General features: G+C 35.1%; 1 protein-coding gene and 1 long non-coding RNA gene across 4 annotated transcripts in view; both read right to left on the bottom strand.

The window, feature by feature from the left end:
• Nucleotides 1-6,189, bottom strand: part of LOC104897010 (cullin-associated NEDD8-dissociated protein 1) — a 28,917-nt gene extending 22,728 nt beyond the window's left edge. Inside the window, exons 1-5 of one of the 3 annotated variants that reach the window (XM_010683811.4) lie at nt 6,042-6,183; nt 5,854-5,918; nt 5,640-5,707; nt 4,636-4,805; nt 756-966 (exon numbers count right to left, since the gene is read on the bottom strand). In XM_010683811.4, coding sequence (XP_010682113.1) covers nt 756-966; nt 4,636-4,805; nt 5,640-5,675 — 417 coding nt within the window. In that variant the 5' untranslated portion in view covers nt 5,676-5,707; nt 5,854-5,918; nt 6,042-6,183. Of the gene's footprint in view, nt 1-755; nt 967-4,635; nt 4,806-5,639; nt 5,708-5,853; nt 5,997-6,041 lie in introns of those variants that run through there. The other 2 variants (XM_010683810.4, XM_057395972.1) reach the window with 2 other exon arrangements.
• A 2,276-nt stretch (nt 6,190-8,465) lies between these two features.
• Nucleotides 8,466-10,590, bottom strand: LOC125498210 (uncharacterized). Its single transcript, XR_007275025.2, has 3 exons — nt 10,019-10,590; nt 9,439-9,495; nt 8,466-8,648 (listed from the first exon to the last, which is right to left on the bottom strand). It is a non-coding gene; the product is annotated as an uncharacterized LOC125498210 (long non-coding RNA).
• Between the last annotated feature and the right edge of the window lie 11,429 nt (nt 10,591-22,019).

The raw sequence follows: 22,019 nt of genomic DNA, 5'->3' as shown, positions 1-22,019 counted from the left end.
ATTGGATTTTTTTTTCCAGAAGTCCATACATATTCAATCAATCCAAAAAAAAAAATCCAATCAACAAACAGAAATAAATAGTTAAGCAGGAATGAAATACTGAATGCTAAATATATTCAAAGGCTAGCCTCATCATTTAAGCCTTCGTATAGATTTTGACCACTTGATTGGATTTTTTTTTTCCAGAAGTTCATAAATATTCAATCAATCCAAAAAAAAATCCAACCAACAAACAAAAACAAATAGTTAAGCAGGAATGAAATATTTTGATGTTTTTATAAAAATAGCAGAATTTATATATATAGTTCCTAAGGAAAGTTCAATGGCTAGAGAAGAGACTAACAACTCTGCATGCTACCTAGAGATAAGGATACACCTAGACACAATTTAAAGCACTTTGATCACAAAACAGTAACTGTATAATGGCTTTCTTGGGCTGCATAACATGCAGAAAAATCGCTGCAAGTGAACCACCCCTCACCGCAAGGTTTTGCTGACACCCCCCCCCCCAATGGAGATAGGTCTTTCTGGAGTAGACGAACTTAGCTTATCTGAACTTATTGGCCCCACTCTTAACTCATATGAACTTCTTGTTAGCCCATATTGACTCTAAACTTTAACTTATTTGAACTTATTGGCCCTGAACTTATTTGCCCTGAACTTATTTGCCCTAAACTTAACTTATCTTAACTTAGTATTATTGATGATAAGGTGAGAGAACACAGCATTAAAGGTGAAAGTTACATGATACTCACATTGCCAGTTATTCCTTTTATCAATTGAGGTATTAGAGAGTCAAGCAAAGCTTGTATGGCTGACGAACTGCTGACTTCAGAAACAATTGTCTTTAAAGCTATGCTTGCAACATCTCGATGCTGTTCTTTCACATTCAGGAGCTTATCACAAAGTTTGTTTGTCAATTCCAACACTCTCGCCTCATTTATCTTCTTCACTAATGGAGCAAGACTGCAAAAGAATATACAAATTAGTCAAAATGCGTTTTATGAAACAAATTAATGCTCTTCCAGCCGAGACTAAGACATTTTACCACCAATCAAGTGTTCGTCCATTACATATATTTACATCATTAATTCAGATGCCATGCATCAAACATGCATTTTCCCACAACACATAGGTAATGATGCAATAGGCTAACACTAGTAAGACTTCTGTAAAATATTACAAAGAACTATATGATCATTACTTAAAATAAGGTCTCTGCCTCGCTCAAAACAGATGCAAAATTGGACAAAAACCTACCTATCAGGCTTGGGCACACATTCAGTATTTTATAGTAAGGGTTGTAGCCTCTTTGGCTAATAATGTAAAAGTACAAATAAGAAATAATTAAGAGAAGGAAAATTAGTGGGGGCCTACATCACAATGTGATAGAAGAAAGAGTGTACGTGTGAGAGAGAGAGAGAGAGGGGTAGTGGAGGGTCCACACCAAATGGGTTAGATGAGTAATTTTCCAATTAAGGAAACCACAAGTCCACACTGATAGAAGTTTATGTTGGACTACCCAAAAAGTAATAACAGAAGTTAATTTGAGGATAGAGGTAGTAATAAATAAGTAAAATAACTACCAACGTTCATGCTTCACCCTGTATGGGTACTAGTGGCATGGACTATATGGATGATGGTAATGGTAGTGCCAAGCATAATGTCAATAAGAACACTTCTTCAGTTATTCTAGTAGCTCTGCTAACTCCATCTTCATAAGCAATGCGAAAGGCTCGCTTATGACGGTGGAGATGTTAAAATATTCAGACAAGCCTTTTGCTAAAAATGGTGTACTACTGCCAGATTCCAGCTACCCGAGCAATTAACGCTCTTAAATGTTTTGATGACTCAGGCACCTGATTCTTACAAAGCCAATACTGTGATAATTTCCAGAATCAAAAGCTGAATAGAGAAAATTTACCAAGAATTTGTCTTCCAGAAAAGTGCAGCACCAAAAGAAAAAGACTCATATATGAGCCTATAATCTGCAACAGAAGCCTATCGTGGAATGGATTGACTGTAATTAATGTCAAGTTCTGGATTTCCAGACCAGCTTTGCAGTCAAGCTCGAGTGAGTCATTTAACTCTAAAAAAACCGAATAAACGTATGAACAATGGTTTCTGTGCATGAGAGGTTTCAGAGTAATGAGAAAGCCTTCACTTTCATTCGTTTGGATAAGCTACAAGGAGTGTGGAAAAGAAACAATAAACAATGTGTCAACTTCGACTGCTCAAAAGATGTTATTTTCATCTAAGCTAAGCAAATAACTAGTACATGAGTTACATCCAAGCTCTGACCCCATCTAAGAAAGAAGTTAGGGAAGCACCATGAAGCTCGACTGGACCTTAATCCAAGTTTTGTATTGTTTTTTGCTAAGCAGAATAAACATGGAAGACAACCTAATTGGCAATCACAAGACAGCAAAAAGAGTACTCATCAAGCTTTGAACGAAAATGAAAATTCAGACATGCCCTGGCCCCTAGCTGGTTTATAACACTCACTTTTCCAACCCGCAACTAAAAGATTGAGCAAAACAAACGAAAGAAAAAGTAAATAGAAGTCAAAGGACAAAAAAAAAAACTTAGCAACAAGTAACCAACAAGAAGCATTAGGTTCTGCTAAAAATTTCAAGAAGTTCTGTTACAGAAGCAGCTGGAGCTTATAACTCTTTTAAAGCTGCCAAAGGGCTAAGCACTATAGCTGCTTCCGGGCTTCATAACAGTTACAATTATCAACTAGAAAAACCATACAACATTCAATCACAAAGAAGAAAATAAACTATTATCTCTTATCAATTGTTATAGCTTGGAAATCATATCCCGGTATCCTTGTCATACAACCAAAAATCCTGTCTCCCCACACCCAGTACACAAAAAAGTAGAGACCCTGGCTCTACTAGTAAGAGCCTCGGGACCTTGGCTTTCCATGAAAAAGAACTTCTCATTATAGTGGTCTCTTCACTACTAGATTAGGACAGACCACATTAAAACATGCCCACCAAAATTGTCATAGATAAGGAGAGGAAGGTTTTTTTGGCACAATGCTTACCCAGTCATATTTTGGTTACTTTAATATATGAATAATGCTAAGAGCTTTACCAAGTCACTTCCAACATTTCATCTGGTATCTCTTTGGGCTTGTGTTTCGGGAAGAGGGCTCTTAAGGAAAACTGTCTTAATTGGATTTCACTAGAAGAGGGCGAAATATCTTTGTTTGAGAAGGCATTATCGTGCACTGTTGCATTTTGCTTCTTTCGTTTCTAATACCTCCGATTATTTATTAGTAACAAGACTTTGATTTTTACACAACTCATATGCTAACCTTGACTGGACCATTTTGACTTATATATAACATAAATTTTTGGTAGATAAGATGTTGGATTTATCTTCATGTACATTTACAAACTATCAACATTCTATTTAGATAATAAGTGATATTAACGGTCAAAGATGTGCGTTGGCAAGCGTAAAAGTCTCACTCTGCAACTAATAAGAACTAGAGAGTAGTATTCTTCATTTACCTGCCAACTTAATGCCTACAAAGATATCTCTCTAGACTGGAATTAAAATGGGATTTAGAACAGTGAAACCAGAAACGCGGGACGTACGGCCGAATCGCGTTCTGGTTCGTTCGTACCGAATCGCGAAACGAACGCGACCCAAATCGCTGGGGTTCGCGTCTCAGTACGGTGGTCATGGCGTTTCCTTTTTCTTCTTCCAGTGTTCATAATTTTGATTTTTGTTATGTTTTTCGAAAGCTTTTTTTTTTTGGAAGAGATGATGGAAAGCTGAAAGGTTGAAGATGATGGAAAGCTGAAAGGTTGAAGATGATGCACAGTGTAATATGAGACAAAAGTACAAACACAACTTGAGAAGCTTTAATGCTTTATTGGGGCCCATCATTTATTTTTTACGGTTTACCTTTCATTTTTATTTTTTTGTTTTTTGAAAAGGTGTATGGTTGCATTGGGAACTAGCAAGGTTGCAAGTTGCAACTAATATTGAATTTTTTAGCAGTATTATTTTACAAGTTAGTAGTCATTAAATATTAATTTTTTATTTTGTTTAGTTGCAAGGTTTTTCTTGTTTTTTTTTATGTAATCATTTTGAGAAATGAGAAATGGATTTAATTTTAAATACATTTTTAGTTCTGTTTATATTAAACTAAACACCAAACGTTCCCGATTCACTCAAGGTAGCGTTTCCCGTTTCCGTTTCCGTCCCGCGTTTCGTATCGAATTTCGTCCCTTGTATCATTGATTTAGAACTTAAAAGCCCTCCATCTAGATCAATATATCAAAATAGAAGAAGTGGAACCCTAACATTGTCCTCCTTCTGATAAACCATGTTCCAAATAAAAGATAAAGTGCATCACACTCTAGTTGAAGAATAATGCTCCTAGTAACACGAATAAACAATCTAAAATAGATAAGACGCAAATAAAACACCGATATGACTAGCAATACACCAGCACATAGCTTATCAATCACAGAATTCAAAGAAATCGAATGCTTCCACTCTTATTGAGGACAACAGAAAAGTGACTAAGTCAAATTGAATATGAGTGTAGCAACTCTCTAAGCTCAAACAATAAGCTACCAAGCTGCATGGCAAATATCAGAACATACATACCATTTCACAGCTAATCCAGATACATCCCCAGCTGAATCATTGAGTTGCTGAAGAATTGTATTTGCCAATTTTATCTCCAAATCGGAATCAATCTTAAATCCCTCCTTGCTCAATTCATTCAACAAATCCGAAGTCGCCATATACCGGTAATCTTTATCTTTACCAGTCATCTGGAGGAATAGGGAGAACAACACAAATCAAAGATATTTGCTGTGAGTGAAAAGGTACATGCTTCTTGCTCCATAGTCCATACTAAGTAACATCAACAAATGTGAAAACTCAATGATAATGACCAGTAAAGGGAGACCAGACGATCAAATGTGTTATGAAAACTCATGCCAGTAAACAATTTAATTCAGTTTTACGGATTACCCACTAAAATGTCTACTAAGAAAACCACCTAAAGGGCATGATAAGTCGACCAACATATATACACACACACACACACACACACACACACATATATATATATATTATATATATATATATATATTATATATATATATATATATATTATATATAATATAATATATATATATATATATATATATATAAGTGAGTTCATATGAGAATGCATATTTACATGAGAAATGAGAATGATATTTACGTGCTATAACTCTTATGAATAAGTGATGTAACTCTAATGAAAAAGTGATGTAACTCCAAAAATTTGAATTTTTTTTGGGCTCTAAATTTTTTAGGTGGGTATAACTCTAATGAACAAGTGTTGTAACTCTAATCCAATCGTGTGGTTGAGATTCATTCTCATTTCTCAGGTAAGGAGCATTCTCATGTGATATTGCCCCTATATATATATATATATATATATATATGAATATGTATATATGTATATATATATGTATATATATATGTATGTATATATATATATATGTATATATATATATATATATATATATATACATATTCATATATATATATATATATATATGAAAAGAAATCCGAAAAACACAATTTCATGAAAGAAAAGCAGAAATGGATCATACCTTTTCCAGTATTCCTGTCAAAGCAATGTTCGCCATGTTTGCACGACCAAGCTAACGAAGCAAATATGCTGCAAACAACAATGACGACAATCCTAATTGAAACTCGAAATCATACAAGGGGGGTTTAAAAAACCCTAAAACAGATAATCAAAAATCAAGTAGAAAGTCCTAGGAAAACTGAGAAAGGATAAAAGGATCGAAAATGCGGGCACACCTGCAACCAATTGGATGAAATGCGATCACATGAAAAGAAATAGCAAATTTAGGGATTAAAAATTGCTGCAAAAGAACAATCATCAACTAACAATATTTCATAATTAAGCATATTTGGTTCGCAAGTTCGAGTCGTAATTCAAGCAAGAAGAACAGTGTGCGAAGACGTAAAAGCGAGAGAAAGCATACCAGAAGGCAAAAGACGAAACTTCCAGAAGAAACGGAGGTAAGTAGAGAGTGAAAAAGAGCAGAGAGAAAGTGAACAATGAAGGAAGAAAGGCGTGCTAGGCTGCTAGCCTTTGTTCACTGTGTTTGCTGTTTGGGTGCGGAGTAATTTTTTAACCTCCTAGTGGAAACTATTTAACTTTTGGAGTTAAGGTTACAATGGGTACTAAACTTTGACATTTGTTCCAGTTTGGGTACCGAACTTTGAAAAGTTTCAATTTGGATACTTAAAATAGATGGTCGTTAATGTTATATGTAGCCCTTAGGGCTACATATAAGCATTGAATGCATTTCTTTAAATGGAAACAGTTTAAAAATTCAAGACACATTTTCACGTCAATTGAGGTAATAAATGTTTGATTCAATATTTTATTTCCATTTTAAGCACCTTATACATAGCCCTAAGGGCTACGTATATCATTTTCCTTCTGTGAAATGCACCGTTTGGTGCGTTTTTCTAGGCGCGTGTGCCACAAGAAACGCCACCTAATGATTATCTACATTTGGGTGGTTTATTTGGCGTATTTATCAACTCTCTGTCTTCTTTCATTGTACTTATACTCTTTTGATTCCTTATTTCCTTCTCACTTACTCTTTATTTAAATCACTGCTACCTTCGTCCTCTTCATTTATTCCATTTTTAAAAAGAGCTTGGGGCCGGTATCACCACCAAGAAAATTCCCAAAAGTAACTGAGACTTCTGCAGAAGGTATATTCTTCATTTACTCCATTTTTTTTACAGATCTTTATTTACGTCTTTTGTTTTTCTTTTTAGTACTTTTTGGTTACCTTTTTGGTTGTTGTGCTTAACTGGAGTAAAAAGTAATGTTTTTTTCCTTTCTCGTTTAAAAAGTTGCTTTTTTGTTGGATTTGTTTGTTTAATGTTAATAACGCTTAGGGTTTGATAATTAGGATAAAATTAGTAAATTAATTTTTTTCCTAATTGGGGTTAGGGTTTTGCAGAAGTAATATTTTTTGGGTATTATTTGTGGTTGGAGTTGGTTTGTTAAAGTAAAAGTTTAATTTATTAAAATTAGGGTTATAGTGAAATTAAATTTTTGAATTTTTTTTGTAAATTACTAGGTATGGAAGCATTACGCCATGCACACCCATTAGTTCGACCCAGGACGTTCTAGTGACCCGTATATTCACTAGGCTAAGGTGGGAGGATCGTCTGATGGTTGAGCAAACCTGTAAAAAGTGGAGATTGTGGTGGAGACTCCGAGCTTATGGTGGTGCGGTGTGGCCTAATGAGCGTAGGCAAATTGAGACTCTACAACAATGGAAGGGACCTCCATGCTTAGGCTCAACAAAGGCATGGCGGTGTACTTTAATGGATTCCCCCTATTGTTCAAGGAGGATTAAAGAGGAAGATAGTTGGGTTTTTTGCTTAATTTTTTGGTGGTAGGTTAATGGTGGTAGTTTTTGCATCTCACATAGTTGTATTTAGGAGAGAATGTGGCAGCCACTGGCTTTATTTAAGGTGGTTATCACTGCTATGACAGTATTATTGTTGTTGTTGATATGCATGCAGGTTCCAAAAAACTTAAGTATGTTGGTTATGTAATTAGTTGGAGCCTGTCAAATTTTGTATGAATGATATATTTGGGTTATTTATATGAAAGTATTTGAACATTCTATAATTTCATTGTTTCACCATTCCTTGCACTTAATTTAATATATAAATGTTTATATGGCAGATTTTATGGAACTAAGACCTTGCATTGTTGTGCACCATGGTGGAGAATGGTTTGTTAATGGTGACATTAGATACGATGGTGGTCAAGTAAGTTTGTATGAAAACTTACCTGATAATGTTGCTGCTTCATATGTAAAACAAATCATAGAGAACTTGGGTTACAATGACATTATTAAGCTTCATTTTGTTGATCTTAGGAAAGATTTTAGTACTAGTATTAGGTACTTGGGCTATGCTAAGCAAATATTTGATCCATTTTTATTTTGTTTTGCTTTTATAGTACAAGCTTGTACATGTGTACACAGAACATGCAATAGTTAGGCCATTTGGGAGATGTAATGGAAGGAGTACTGTAACTGTGACTGTAACTTCAGAGGGGTGTTTGGTGGTGTCTAGAGTATATGAATCAGTTCTGGATCATAGCTAAGAGCACCTCATAAAATGAATTTTTATGTAACATAGAAGAGATGGGGAAAATATTTACTGCAGCTGCTGATGATCTTCTAAATAGGAACTGCAAGAAATGGTGTGTAGAGCCTTTTACACTCCTATGTCTTGTTGTGATTGTAACACCCCCAAAATCCATACACATCTACAACTACGTCGCATCGACTTTGGGAGTGTTACCGTCGCGATGAAACGCACGGCATAATAAGAAAGAACGTTAACTCAAATCATTGTCTCGAAAACTGAAATGCAGCGGAAATAAAAATGTTACTACAACTCGGGAATCATCAACGACCCCTTTTATTCAAACCACAAACCAAAACGTGAATCATATTAATTTTATAGTATTTAATTAAAATGCTTCAAATTCAAATACTAAAGACTATCCCCCGTATGCTCGGTATCATGCAACAGCACCAGTACACCTAGTATGCTCCCCATTGTAGCATCAATGATTCATCACAGGTCAACAAACACATAATAACACACAATCAGCTATGATGAGTACATAATGAACCATTGAATGCATATAAACATAAACAACGCAATCATGAACAATCCTAAGCATGATACTACAATACGTTACATCCTTTACTCTTTATTTAGTTGGCATCGAATGGGGACGGTCATCTTACTAGAATCATACGGGCTACTTAATCCTTAATAGATAACTTGGTCTATTAGATGAAATGCAAATACGGTTTTGTTCCGTCTCACACCCATCACCTTAGTATGCATACCCCCAAGATCGTACGGAACCTTCCGCCTACTTGAGTTATCAAAATTATAAGGACACTACTGTCGTCACAGTAGGCCTGCGTAGGAATGTAGGACAAGTCCCACACTCCCCCCATTGTTCATCACTTGTAGGGAGTCCAACTACAAGTTATTGCCATATTTCACTTTTTAATATTGTCCGTTCCTTTCATAACAACATAGAATTATTTCACATGTTTTCTTAGTTACAGTATTCAAATCTTTTCTCTTGTAACACTCTTGTTACACTATGGATCAGATTAATATAAATAGAATGCTCATATTCATAATACGATAGAATTACGCATTCCAATGCAACATATCGACTTCCAATCATAAACATGTTACAAACAATCTCACAATCAAAATGTTCCCTATCATGATTCTAGGTTCCAATTGAATAAATCGCAACCTAATCATGATACTAGTACTTGCAACTAAACTGGTACGCGTACGTACCTTGTAACGGAGAATTTTCGTTGTATTAACCAAATGTGCCGCTTATGAAATTGGGACCTAAACAATTAAGTAAATACTTTAATGCTACGTCCTTGATAATATTATCAACTAATATGTAACTAACTATAACAACTTAGTAATTCGAAATATAAACGATAGCTAAACTCATTATTCATGAACTTCCTTTTCTTTTATACTTCAATGGGTTTAGCGTCTTTTAGGAGTCAATGTTAGTGAGCAAACTGATTTTAGTTAGTGTAATAGTCCACTACCTTTACCAAATCCATCAAGTCATATGTCCAACCAAGTCTTATGTCCAAAATCAGGTTCGCATAATAAGATCGTACTTCCAACTAATAATAATAATATAATTTCTCTACTTCCCACCTTACTTAATTACAATCCTAAAACCAGATTCACAACATAAATCAGATTAATAGTTTAAACTAATTATACAGCTTAATTAGTTACTAAATTAACTCGAATTACAATTTAATTAATTACAACTTAACATAATTATAAAAACAGAATATATAATATTAAACTAATATAATATCATATACATATTAGGTTTTAATACCGCTAAACTCGCCGGCGTCAACCTCCGGAACCAGAACCCTCGCGCACGTCACTTCGCACCACCACAGCAGCGACGCACGACGAACCGCACCCTCATGGCTCGCACACAGCCAGACCACGTCGAAGGCTCGCTCGTCTCACTTCGCACAGCACTTCGTCCGTCACTCGCTCGTCTCGCACAGCCTCTCGTAATTTGATTTCTCGCACAACCCTCGTCCGATCCTTGTCGCTGCACTCGAACACACGACGACGCACACTCGCTCGCACCCTCGTCGATAACCTCGCACACGCAAAACGCACTCCCTCGAAGCCTCGCGTCGCACACCACAGTCGACCTCACCCTCAACTTCGCTCACTCGCACACCCCCACACGCTCGACCCGCCTTCACTCCGACCGCCCACCAGCCTCGTCGACGGTTCAGGGAAGAAGAGAGGGGAAAGGGGTCGAAGGATGAAAAGGGAGGAGAGAGAGGAGAGAATCTAAGAGAGGGAGTGAAAACGACTAAGGGAGAGAGAGAAACTTAGGGTTTGTATTTTTTCATATTTTTTTTATTCTATTTCTTCTATTTATAGTGTGGCATAGTTAGGTCAAGCTAAACTCAGTTTAATCTTTTAAAATTCCGAAATTAACTAAACCGGACCATATTATTATTATTGTATTATTATTATTATTATGTAAATAATACTAAAATATCTTTTAATTATATTCTTTATATTTTCTTAATTATAAAGAATTAACTCCAAAAATACGGAGTATTACAGTGATAGTGTGGATAACAACATGAGTGAGGTTTCCAATGCCTACATATTGAACTTAATGCATAAACCTATCATAACTATGTTGGAGGACATCAGAGAAGGGGTTAACGGAGAGGTTTCACAAGAAGAGAGATGAAATAGGTAAGAAAGAGATGATGTTGTGTCCAAGAATACAACAGCAAGTTGAGAAGCACAAGATTTTTGCTAGGGAATGGAATGCATTTTGGGATGGGGGGTTCTGTTATGGGGTGAGGGAAGGGGCAACACAAACAAAATATGTTGTCAGTTTGGATGCCAGAACTTGCAGCTGTAATGGATGGCAAATAAGTGGGATTCCTTACAAACATGGAGTAGTTGCAATTTGGAACAAAGTTGACCAATGTTAACCAATTCTTCACAAAACAAGGGTATTTGAAAGCATATGACTACTTGTTGGAGCCTCTAAATTAAATGGAGCAGAAGAGTGGCCTAGTGCAGAAACTTTGGTCATTTCACCAAAACTGAAGAAAGTGAACAACAGGCGCCTAGTAAAGAGAAGAAAGGAAGTTGGAGAAGTTCCAAATTCGGGGAAGTTGAAAAAAACAGGCTCAGTAATGACATGCAGCCTATAGGGGCATAACAAGAGAGGTTGCAAGAATGTACCTACAGAGTCTATGCACATAGGTGCAAGTGAGTCAAGTAGTAGCCGCTAGAGTGGGAGCACTAATGTACCCATGCACCATAAAGGTGTAGGTGTATACACCTACCCAAGTGGCTACCAAAGAATTGTTACTCTCCAACCCCAACCACCACATCAACCACCAAGTTAACCAACACCCCAACCAATCAATCACCCAATCCCACATACAACACAACAACCACACAACCCACCCATCCAAAGAAGAGTAGCATATTTTTTCAGATTAAAATGGTGAGCAGGCTATATATTCATTCAGCCAAGACCACTCATTCAGTCAGTCACAACCAGAGAAGGGTTCACAAGATTCACAAATAATAACAAGCCAAGCCTTATAAGTATGTGCTCTGATTGAATTAGCTAACATTTTCTTACCTTATAATCTGTCCATGTATTCTGAATTAGTTTCTTTATATTCAGGATCTAGCAATAGCTCAAAGGATGCAAAGGCGACAATAGTTCAAAGGTAACTTATATTTAGTTAATATTATGCTAGTACATAGCTTCATATGTCAATAAGAGTCCTAAATATACGCTTTACATAGTTATATGGTACCATAAACAAACAAGGACCAAAATGAGTACACAAATCCAAGCCTTAACACTCATAGATCCACCCTTTTTCATTTTAAGCAACATATATTTTGATTCATTCTTCCTTGCCTTTTCATTTGCTGTCTTCAGATTGTAATACCCCAAATTCGTTTTATTCGATACTATTTATGTTTATTAGCTTAATTGTGTCCTAAACTTTTTCATAACCATCATGGTTAAGATTATTTTCTAAAAGATGGTTACTTTAATTATTTTAGAAGCAATGTTTATTGTGACAATACTTATTACAATATAGTATATAGTTTTAATATTTTCGTAAAAATGGAAAATTACCATGACAACACATTTCATCTTCTTCCTCAAGCTCCATCTCCTTGCTCTCCAAGGCTTCTAGAAGACCTTGCTCCCCAAGTATTCTTCACCATTAAGTCTTCATTAGTTTTTCTTCCTAAAATCACTATAAATAGTGAGTTAATTTCACCATTTCTCACCCACTTGAAAATTACAAACTATAACCACAACCTTCATTTACACCACCAAATAAAAATTTGAATTTCCATTGATGTGTCTTATTCTTGTTGAGTATCCATGAATGGCCCTAAATACCTACTCTCTTTCTCCTTTGATTTTAGGTTGTCTTACTGCTTTTCCCAAATATATTCTTCTTATATAGTCATTATTTGCATATATTTCCTGCATGAAAGTTATATATCTCAAAAAGTTATTGAATTTAGACCCAAAAATCATCTGATTCGGAGTTCAGAGTAAAGAGTTAGACCCTCTAGAAGTTTTATGTTATTGCTGCCAAATATTATATATAATATTTACTCTGAAAAAGTTATTGAAAAAAAAGGAAGGGCTGCGCTTTTAGGAAAAGCGCAGCCCTTCTGACATACAGAGGGTTGCGCTATTTCTACAAGCGCAACCCTACTTAGTGAAGGGCTGCGCTTTTTGAAAAACCGCAGCCCTTCTGTTATGTAGGGTTGCGCTTTTGAAGAAAAGCGCAACCTTTCTTAAAAAAATTTGAAATAAAAAATTCGCGGGCTTCAAATATTAAGCGGGCTTCAAATATAGTATCCCTCTTTCTCCTCTCTCACGTCCCTCCTCCCTTTTCCTCTTTCTCTCTCCTGTCCCTCCTCCCTTTCCTCCTTCTCTCTCATCCTCTCTTCTCTCTCATCCTCTCTTCTCTCTCAAAAACTCCCAGAAATGTGACAAAAAGCCTGAAATGATTTGCACTAATCATGCCGACGGAGTTCGATTGCCTATTGTGATACCTTTTCGAAAGCGGAACGGGCCAACGAGTCAAACGCACTGCTATGCCATGACATATAGGCTTTTTAAGCCATCCGAGTTCGTTTAAGGCTCCAAATAGGCATTTTAAGTTTTTTCGAATTTTATTATTTCCTTGATTATGTATTAGGGTTTTGTTTTACGTATTTAAACATTATTAGGTCAATGTTTGGAGGCAGTTTTTGATTAATGTTCTTGTATTTTCAGATCTATAATTTCTTAATCTTTGTTTTGATTAATGTTCTTGTATTTTCAGATCTATAATTTCTTCTCTTCTGTATATTAGTTTTTGTTCCTTTTCATTTCGTTCTTTTTTTTTTGTTTTGGGTTTAGTTGCATTGTAGATCTATGATTTCTTCTCTTCTGTATATTTGGGTTTAGTTGCATTGTAGATCTATAATTTCTTCTCTGCTGGATTTGGATGGTTTACTTTAAAGTTTAATGCAAATGTTAAAATTCAGAAAATGTGAGATTAATAGATGAGTAAAAAAATGTCAAATTTTTATTTTTATTTTTATTTTTTTTAGTAGGAAGGGCTGCACTTTTTAGGTAAAAGCGCAGCCCTTCCTTGTGAAGGGCTGCGCTTGTGTAGCGCAGCCCTACTTAAAAAGTGAAGGGCTGCTATTGAAAGGGTTGTTGTCAAAAAGCGCAGCCCTACAGGCCTTTTTCAGCGCAGCCCTTCTTCATTTTTCCACTAGTATACGCTCCTCGTGTTCCTTTGTTTAAATTATGATTCATGGAACCCGAAAGTCTATTTGTTTGATTACGAACGCTATGATTTTATGGAGGATGATTCTTGGAGATGACGACACTTAAGGATTAAAGGAAATGAATTAGCGTATAAGGGAACCTTTATGTCTAGCAGCCTATGTGATTGCCCGTAAATGTTATATGTAACCTTTATGGCCAGTACCCTATGTGACTGCCCGTAAATGCTATATGTAACCTTTATGTCTAGCACCCTATGTGATTGCCCGTAAATGTTATATGTAACCTTTATGTCTAGCACCCTATGTGACTGCCCGTAAATGTTATATGTAACCTTTATGTCTAGCAGCCTATGTGATTGCCCGTAAATGTTATGTGTAACCTTTATGTCTAGCACCCTATGTGATTTCCCGTAAATGCTATATGTAACCTTTATTCTAGCACCCTATGTGATTGCTCGTAAATGTTATATGTAACCTTTATGTCTAGCACCCTATATGATTGTCCGTAAATGTTATATGCAACATTTATGTCTAGCATTACATGTGATTGCTCGTATATATATTGTGTTTAACATTTTATGTCCAACAAATATGTGTATGACCGTGTGTATATGTATGACATTTGATACTAATCATGTTATGATATGATATAAAGTGTGATGTATATGATATCATCAATGTTATATGTGAATTATGAAAGTGATGTGTAGCCTGTGTATATTATTTATGATATATGGGTGTTGTTCGGGAATATTGATATATGCAAGTTTTATAAAATGTGAATGGTTCTGCTAGATTGGAGTTATGAACTGAACTGGTAAACGGGCAAGTTATAGGTGGAGGAATTATGTTTACGATGTAAAGGACCAAGAGTGGTCGAATGTTAATGTTCATGTTCTGTCCAAAACCTGTACTTGCCAATGAACTAAGATCACGTAAATGGTCCTTGCCGGTAGACTGTTCAATGTTATGTTTTTCTGACAGTATTTTCGAACAATTACCAAAATGATGTAGTATGTGCCTGTGTGTGAAAGTGTTTATGAACTAAAATCATTTTACGGGCTAGAGTAAAGTTATTGAGTTTTTCACTCATTTTAGGTTACTATTATGTGTTTTCCTTTTTTCTATTTAATGTAATTATTCAGGAATGATTGAAGATAGCTCAAGTTCAGTTAGGACATGGATGCTCCGGATGGATTATACTGAAGTCACTCTACATATGTTTGGGATATTAGAACACTATTATTATGAGTAATCATTATAACTCTAGTTGAGAGTTTGTATATTTTTAGAGACCATTTTAAGGCTATTATTTTATTTATGGGCCCATAACCCACAGCTTAAGTGCCGTTTTTGCTGTCAATCATGAGTAATTAAGGTTGTGAATTTTTGAGACGTTACACAGATTGTGCCTTAGCAACATTACTTCAATTCTAAGCTCCTGTTTATCCTCCATTAACCCCAAAATCACATTTTTCTGCCACTCTGTAGGCTCTTCAACATCACACCATTTGAATAACTTGCACCCCCTTGTATCAGTCTCAACATCATAGCCAGGGCATGCTACAAACCTTCTACCAGGGTTGTCCCTTGTCCAGGCTCTGATTTTGGTTATAATAAACCCACAATGACATCTTTTAGGAATTGGGGGCATGGAACCATAGCTATTTCTTGACATTCTGCTACCTAGGTGCATAAAATACTAAAAATTATAATTCACATTCGTAAAATGGAAAAAACATTAACATTAGGTCTAATTTTCCTTAATGTAGTTGCTTTGTACCTGATTAATTGAAGGTGATGAAGTTGATTTTGTTTGCTGCTGATGAACAATATTAGATTTTTTCGTGTTGTGGAAGTTGATATTTATGTTACTCCTGATTTCTTGAGAGATCGGATTTTTCGGATGTTCAATTATATCTGTACGTTCATATGGTTCAGTTTGACCTATTTTTAAAATGTATATCTGATTTTATTACCGTTGAAGAATTTCGCTGCATTTTTTGAATTTTAGTGTACTGAATTAACTGTCACTTGTAATTATTGCCACGTCACATTTTTCTTTTATTTTTGGGGTTGATAACGATACTTTGCAAACTTCAGTACCTAAAAGTAACGACCGTCCATTTTGAGTACCCAAACTGGAACTTTTTAAAGTTCAGTACCCAAACTGGAACAATTGCCAAAGTTGAGTACCCTGTTGTAACCTTAACTCAGTGGTCATTGGACAGGCTTAACCGGACCTAAGCCTGAACCAACCCATTAAAAGATCAGTCCGAAATTTCAGATGACGGAGCCTCGATCGGCTCGTAACCGGATAACCAAATGGGTTCTCGTGGCCAAATTGATGAGCGAGGAAATTGGCTCGGTCCTAGCCCTGAACTGGACCATGAACTGCACTCACGCCTGTACCATAAACGTTACTCAACCCTAAACGGACCGTCAAACCAGTCGAAAAAATGCATAAAAATATCTATCCTTGACCCATCAGAAAACACTAGTGTATATGGACGATATAGAAAATTATGTATTGTAATTATAATTAAAATTATAAATCAAAACAAATTTTCATTTAACCAAAAAAGAAAACACCGAACTGGTGGACCAAACCTGAACCGACTCAACCTGACCCTATCCCTAAACTTGACTAAATCGGGGCTGAACTGGTTCATGTTTAAGAAAATTCGTCCAGCTCAAGTTCACGCAGAGTCGGACCGACCCGTAATAGTCCGGCCCGTGGCCATGTTATATTGATGACTTTTTATGGTTGTGTTAGAAATCGAAATATTATAAATAAGACGATTCGTTTTGAAATTGTATGATATTTCTCCTAAATCATAGTGTAAAATTTTGTAAATAATAAAAAAATATTAGACACATAAAAGTAGTGACATAATTATTTAATCTATGAACTAAATGTAAATTAATAAAATGAAAGAAGAAATATGTTATTCACTTAATTAATGAAAAAAAATGTGTGTCTCGGCTTATTGAATAAACAATGAATTTCATTTTATCTTATATTCAATTAGCCTTTAAGATTTTTAGATCGGGATTTTGAGCACCAATTAAGAAACTTTCATATTGCTACAAATTGTAGTTTACATAAGGAAAAATTAAATTAACTTTACAATATCATCTTTAGAACATTTTGAAAATTTGACAAGAATAAGCCAACATTTGTGTGGTCAGCTAAAAATAAGTCAACCATTTGATTGTCTTGGAATATAACTTTAATATCATTAAAATTTATAACAGGTCAATTGACTTGTTGTCTATTTAACAGATCAATTTTTCTATTTTTGCAACTTTAAATTCTTTTTTCTCTCTTTACCCTATCTTCTTCTCCTTTCTCTAGTACCACGATCCTCTACCATAGTTACCACCTCTTTTCCCCTCCAAAACCCACCATCACCTCCTTTAAATCAAATCCATTATAGGAATCAATTGTGGCCTATCTTATTTTTGAATCACCATTGATGACTCGGATTCTTGTTGTCGCGAGTAAGTCTGCCAGTGCATCTAAGAAAGCCTCGCAGACGCAACCATTAGCACTGAGGCTAGGGAAATATCATAGGCGCAACCAACTCGTCAAGCTTTTACTGGATTCCTGCCATTTTTTGTTGTGGGTTGGTGGGGCATAGATCCTTGAAGGCTGCGAGAATAGTGATTTTCAATGATATGGGTTGTAAGCTGGTTGCGTTATACTGCTACGGTGAAGGTTCAAGTGACAATGGTGAAGCTGTTGGGTGGATTATGCTGGAGCTTGGGCTGGTTGTGTTAAAGATGGAGTTATTTCTGTAATACCCTGAATTTTCAAACGATTATTTTATTATTTATTAAAGTTTAATATTATTTCCACTTATAATTTATTTTATAATAATGCGATTTTATTTGATAACTATGTTTATTAAAATAATGATTTCATTTATTTTGATTTATTTAACAAGTTTCAATTAAATCATTTTATTATTTCTAATTTATCAAATTCTATAAATTGGTTTATGGATACTTTTGTCTATGTTGTCCATCCATTAGTAACCCAAACCCAAATATTAGTCCAAGTCCATGTGTCTTTTACCAAAAAGGAAAAGCTAAAATAAAACAAAAAAAAAGAGAAAAAGAAAAAGAAAAAGAAAGAAGATGAAACGTTTCTCATCTTCTTCCCTCCTCCCTCCTCTCTTCCTCCTTCGTCTGAATTACAGCTCAAAAGGAGCAATTTTTTTTTGTCAACAATTCAACCTTGTCAGAAGGAAACTTGATATCAGTCCACAGAATCAGATATTGAGTAAATATTTTCAAAGTTCTAACTCTCTCTCCTCACTTCCTCCATTAATGGAGTATTGACCAAGCTCCACAAGTTCAGAAAATTTCCCCTATAAATACTGATTCATTCACATCAAAATTCCCAAGCAAACTAAACCACAAAGGTTGCTTCAATTCTCCTCTTCTCTTCCTTGAATTTCTGAATTTAATTTTGAAAATTAAAATAAAATTTCAATACAAAATTTCTCTGTTTTTCTTATCTCGCCGGAAACCACCTTTAACACCAACCCAGAACCGCCTTCACCACCACTCGAAACCAACCGACCACCCAAAAACCGCAAACAACCACCGCGACAACCTGCAGCCTGTCGCAGCACCCTTCGCACCTCCGTCGACTTTCCTTCTCTCCCTCTTCGCAGCCTGCTGCTGCGTCACCCACGACCCGTGCCCAGCCGCAAAACCGCCGGCACCCTCGCCTGAACCCCGCCGGAAATCACCGGCCAAAACACCCCCCTTGCCCCTGTTTCGAGCCTCTGTCTCCCTCCTCCTTATTCTTCTCTTTTCTTTTGGTTTCTTGAAACTGATTCATTGAATCAGTAAAATCCCTCCTTCCCCTTTTAAACTTATTTTCTTAAGTTTATTTGTTTTACTTTTATCTTTTTTTTTTACAAAAACCCTTAATGCCTAAACTAGCTTATCTTATTAAGTTAGTGTGTTTTGTTAAGTTAATCTTTTATAATTTAATAATGTTTTCTAATTTTCTAATTTGGAATAAGAAGTAAAATAAAGTTAGTTTCTATGTTTAAAATAATTGTTTAAAGTTAATAAAAATAAGTTGGAGTAACATTTCATTACTTAAAAAGGATTTCATAAATGATTTACTTTGATTTATAAACTCTCTTAAACTAATTATGAATTTCCTTTAAGTTATTTGAATTATTTAAATCGTTTATTTTATATACGTATATAAAAAGGGGTTACTTAGGAACTAACTTAGATCTCGTTAACATTTATTGTAGACTCCGATTTCGTAGACGAGGATTATCAAGAGCGCTAACTGTTCGTGAACTTAACTTTTGGGCACGCGTCACGAGGTAATCTCAATGTCCATCTAAACATAGATCCCGTTAGCGTAAACGAATTGAGTACGTAATTATTATGTGCTTATAAAATTTATAAGTATGGACTATAATTATGGATTATCGATTTAATGTGGTTATGAATACGAATGACAAGGACAATGACTATGGATTTTCGATTATGAATATGACTATGGACGATGTACAATATGACATAGATGTTATTATAACGTTATTAAAATCGGTTAATGTTATTTAATAATATTATGATTATCATTATTATTATTATTATTATTATTATTATTATTATTATTATTATTGTTATTATTATTATTATTATGATTATCATGAGTATTATTATCATCATTAATATTGAAACTTTGTGGAAGTTGGAATTGATAAGAAATTGTGATAACAAAATGATTATAAATCTGAGGTGATAAATGAACTCAAGTGACGGTTGTGTTATGAAATGAGTTATTGAAATCTCTATGAATAGCTTGAGATTATGATGGATTGAATATGTTCACACTGGTTTGAACAAGATGACGTAAATTGAATAAGATGACATAAATGTATATGTGAATTATGTGATGACGTGGATTAAAAGATGTTAATCACGTAAAGTGAAATATCGGAGGGAAATGATGAACAGGTTGCCCTGTATGAGTGGCTCAGCGGCCCCTACAGGTTCTCTGGTTACTATGCTGATTATTCTGTTAATGTCTTCCTTCTATCTTGTTGTGATCCAAGTAGAAGGGGTGTGCACACTAGGGACTCTGTCATGGCCAATATGATTTTTCGTAGGTGGTTACAGGGGGTTTCCCCGACCTACAAGTAGGTGGTTACAGGGGTTTCCCCGGCCTACTATGTTGAAGTAAGTGGTTACAGGGGGTTTCCCCGGCTTACTGGCGTTCTCTTTCCTCTCCTTGAATAACCGATTAATGGAAGTAATGTATGATTATTCAGTGTATATATGTGTGTATATATGTTATGACTTTCAAAGCTATTAATCTATTTTACAAAGTATTTTCAACTTAAGTATTTTACGGGATGGAGTTGGAATTACTCAGTTTATCTGATTTTTGGGAGCTTGTCTCTCTTGTCTCTTTTCAATATATTTGTGTAGGTGGGTGACCGATCGGGGGAACAAAAGGGAGATCATTTAGAGTTGTCATCCATTTAGCATTTGATTAGCTTCTGCTGGAACTCTGAAACATTTTAATTAATTAGTAATGTTAATGAACGATTTACTTATTTGTAATGATTAATGAAAGTGAGATGGTGTGTTGTAACTTAGCCTTGCATTTGTTTCCAAGGAGATAATTGCGGCGGTAGCACCACCCCGTCGGGTCGGACCCTCGTGGGTTCGTTTTCCCCCGAAAACCCGAGTTTTACCGAAATGAAAAAGGGTTCGTGTCGGCGGGGGTGTTACAATTTCTGCTTGTGGGTGGCTTCGGAGAGGTGATTGTGGTGTTCGTTTGGCTGATTTGTAACATAAAGCTTTGGCATCACTTATACCCTTATAATCGAGCATCATATCCATTCATTGAACCCAATCCAAATAAGTTTTCGGATCCAACTCATCATCAAAGTCGGGACGATAAGCCAATTTAATATCTTTGAGGCCTACTATGTACTTTCCCACCATTACTACAAGTCGGGGTTTCAATCACCAACACCTCATTATGCTATTCTTTCATTAAGTCAACTAAATTCTAAATCCAATGCTCAATTTAGCATACGTCGCCCTTATCACATTCACATTTTCCTCCAACTCCTTTCTCCATTCATCACCATATTATAGTCAAAGAATACTCATAAAACCACCAATCAAATCGTAAAACAAAAGTAAGCAACAAAAAACTGGAAACTATCTAGAAATTTGGCAAAAGTTCGAGAGTCAAACCCCAAGCAAAACACCTCAAATTTCGACACTAAATTGTGACACCCTAAAAATAGAAGTTCTTAACACATGGACAAATATTCACGCAAAAATTATCAACCAATAGGTTGCAGTTTTTAATTTTCTCAAATCAGGCAAATTCATCTCGGTTTCGGACCAATTTCCGAAATTGAACCAAGATTAATATCAAATTTCACGAAAATTTGTATGCCGAAGGAAAAAAAAATAACCAAAATTTTTTTTTAAAAAAAAAATTCCAAAAAAACCAATAAAAAAACAAAAGCAATTTCAAAACAAAAAAAGGGAAATTATACATGGTGGCCTCTACTTTAAGTGTTTCTACTTGATGCAGGTGTAATCCCCCGTAAATTTATGGATTATATATATATATTTTATTATATATATATTTATATTTAGATATAATTTAATTTAAAATAATTTATTTATTCAAAAGTTTGAGTATTTTGAAAGTCAAAGGAATTATTTTAAAGATTTAAGGAAGTTAAAATATTTAGTTAAGGCATACTTTGAAAAATATTGAAATACTATTTGGATTTAAAAAAGGATTTTAAATGGGTTTGAGGAATCCAAATACTAAATAGACTTGGAAAAGGGACTTCTAGTAATATTTGGAGTTTATTCATCAATCATATTCATTATTCAATCCTACTTAGAATCCAATTGTCTTTTTCTAAGCCCAAGGAAAGCTTGCTTATAAACATCATTAAACCCAAATATTTTACCTACATAAAATTCTCTCT

This window comes from Beta vulgaris, chromosome 6 (assembly GCF_026745355.1).
Source record: "Beta vulgaris subsp. vulgaris cultivar EL10 chromosome 6, EL10.2, whole genome shotgun sequence".
In the NCBI taxonomy this organism is placed as follows: domain Eukaryota; kingdom Viridiplantae; phylum Streptophyta; class Magnoliopsida; order Caryophyllales; family Amaranthaceae; genus Beta; species Beta vulgaris.
The sequence above is the reverse complement of the archived record's forward strand: the minus strand, read 5'-3'. Positions and strand labels throughout refer to the sequence as shown.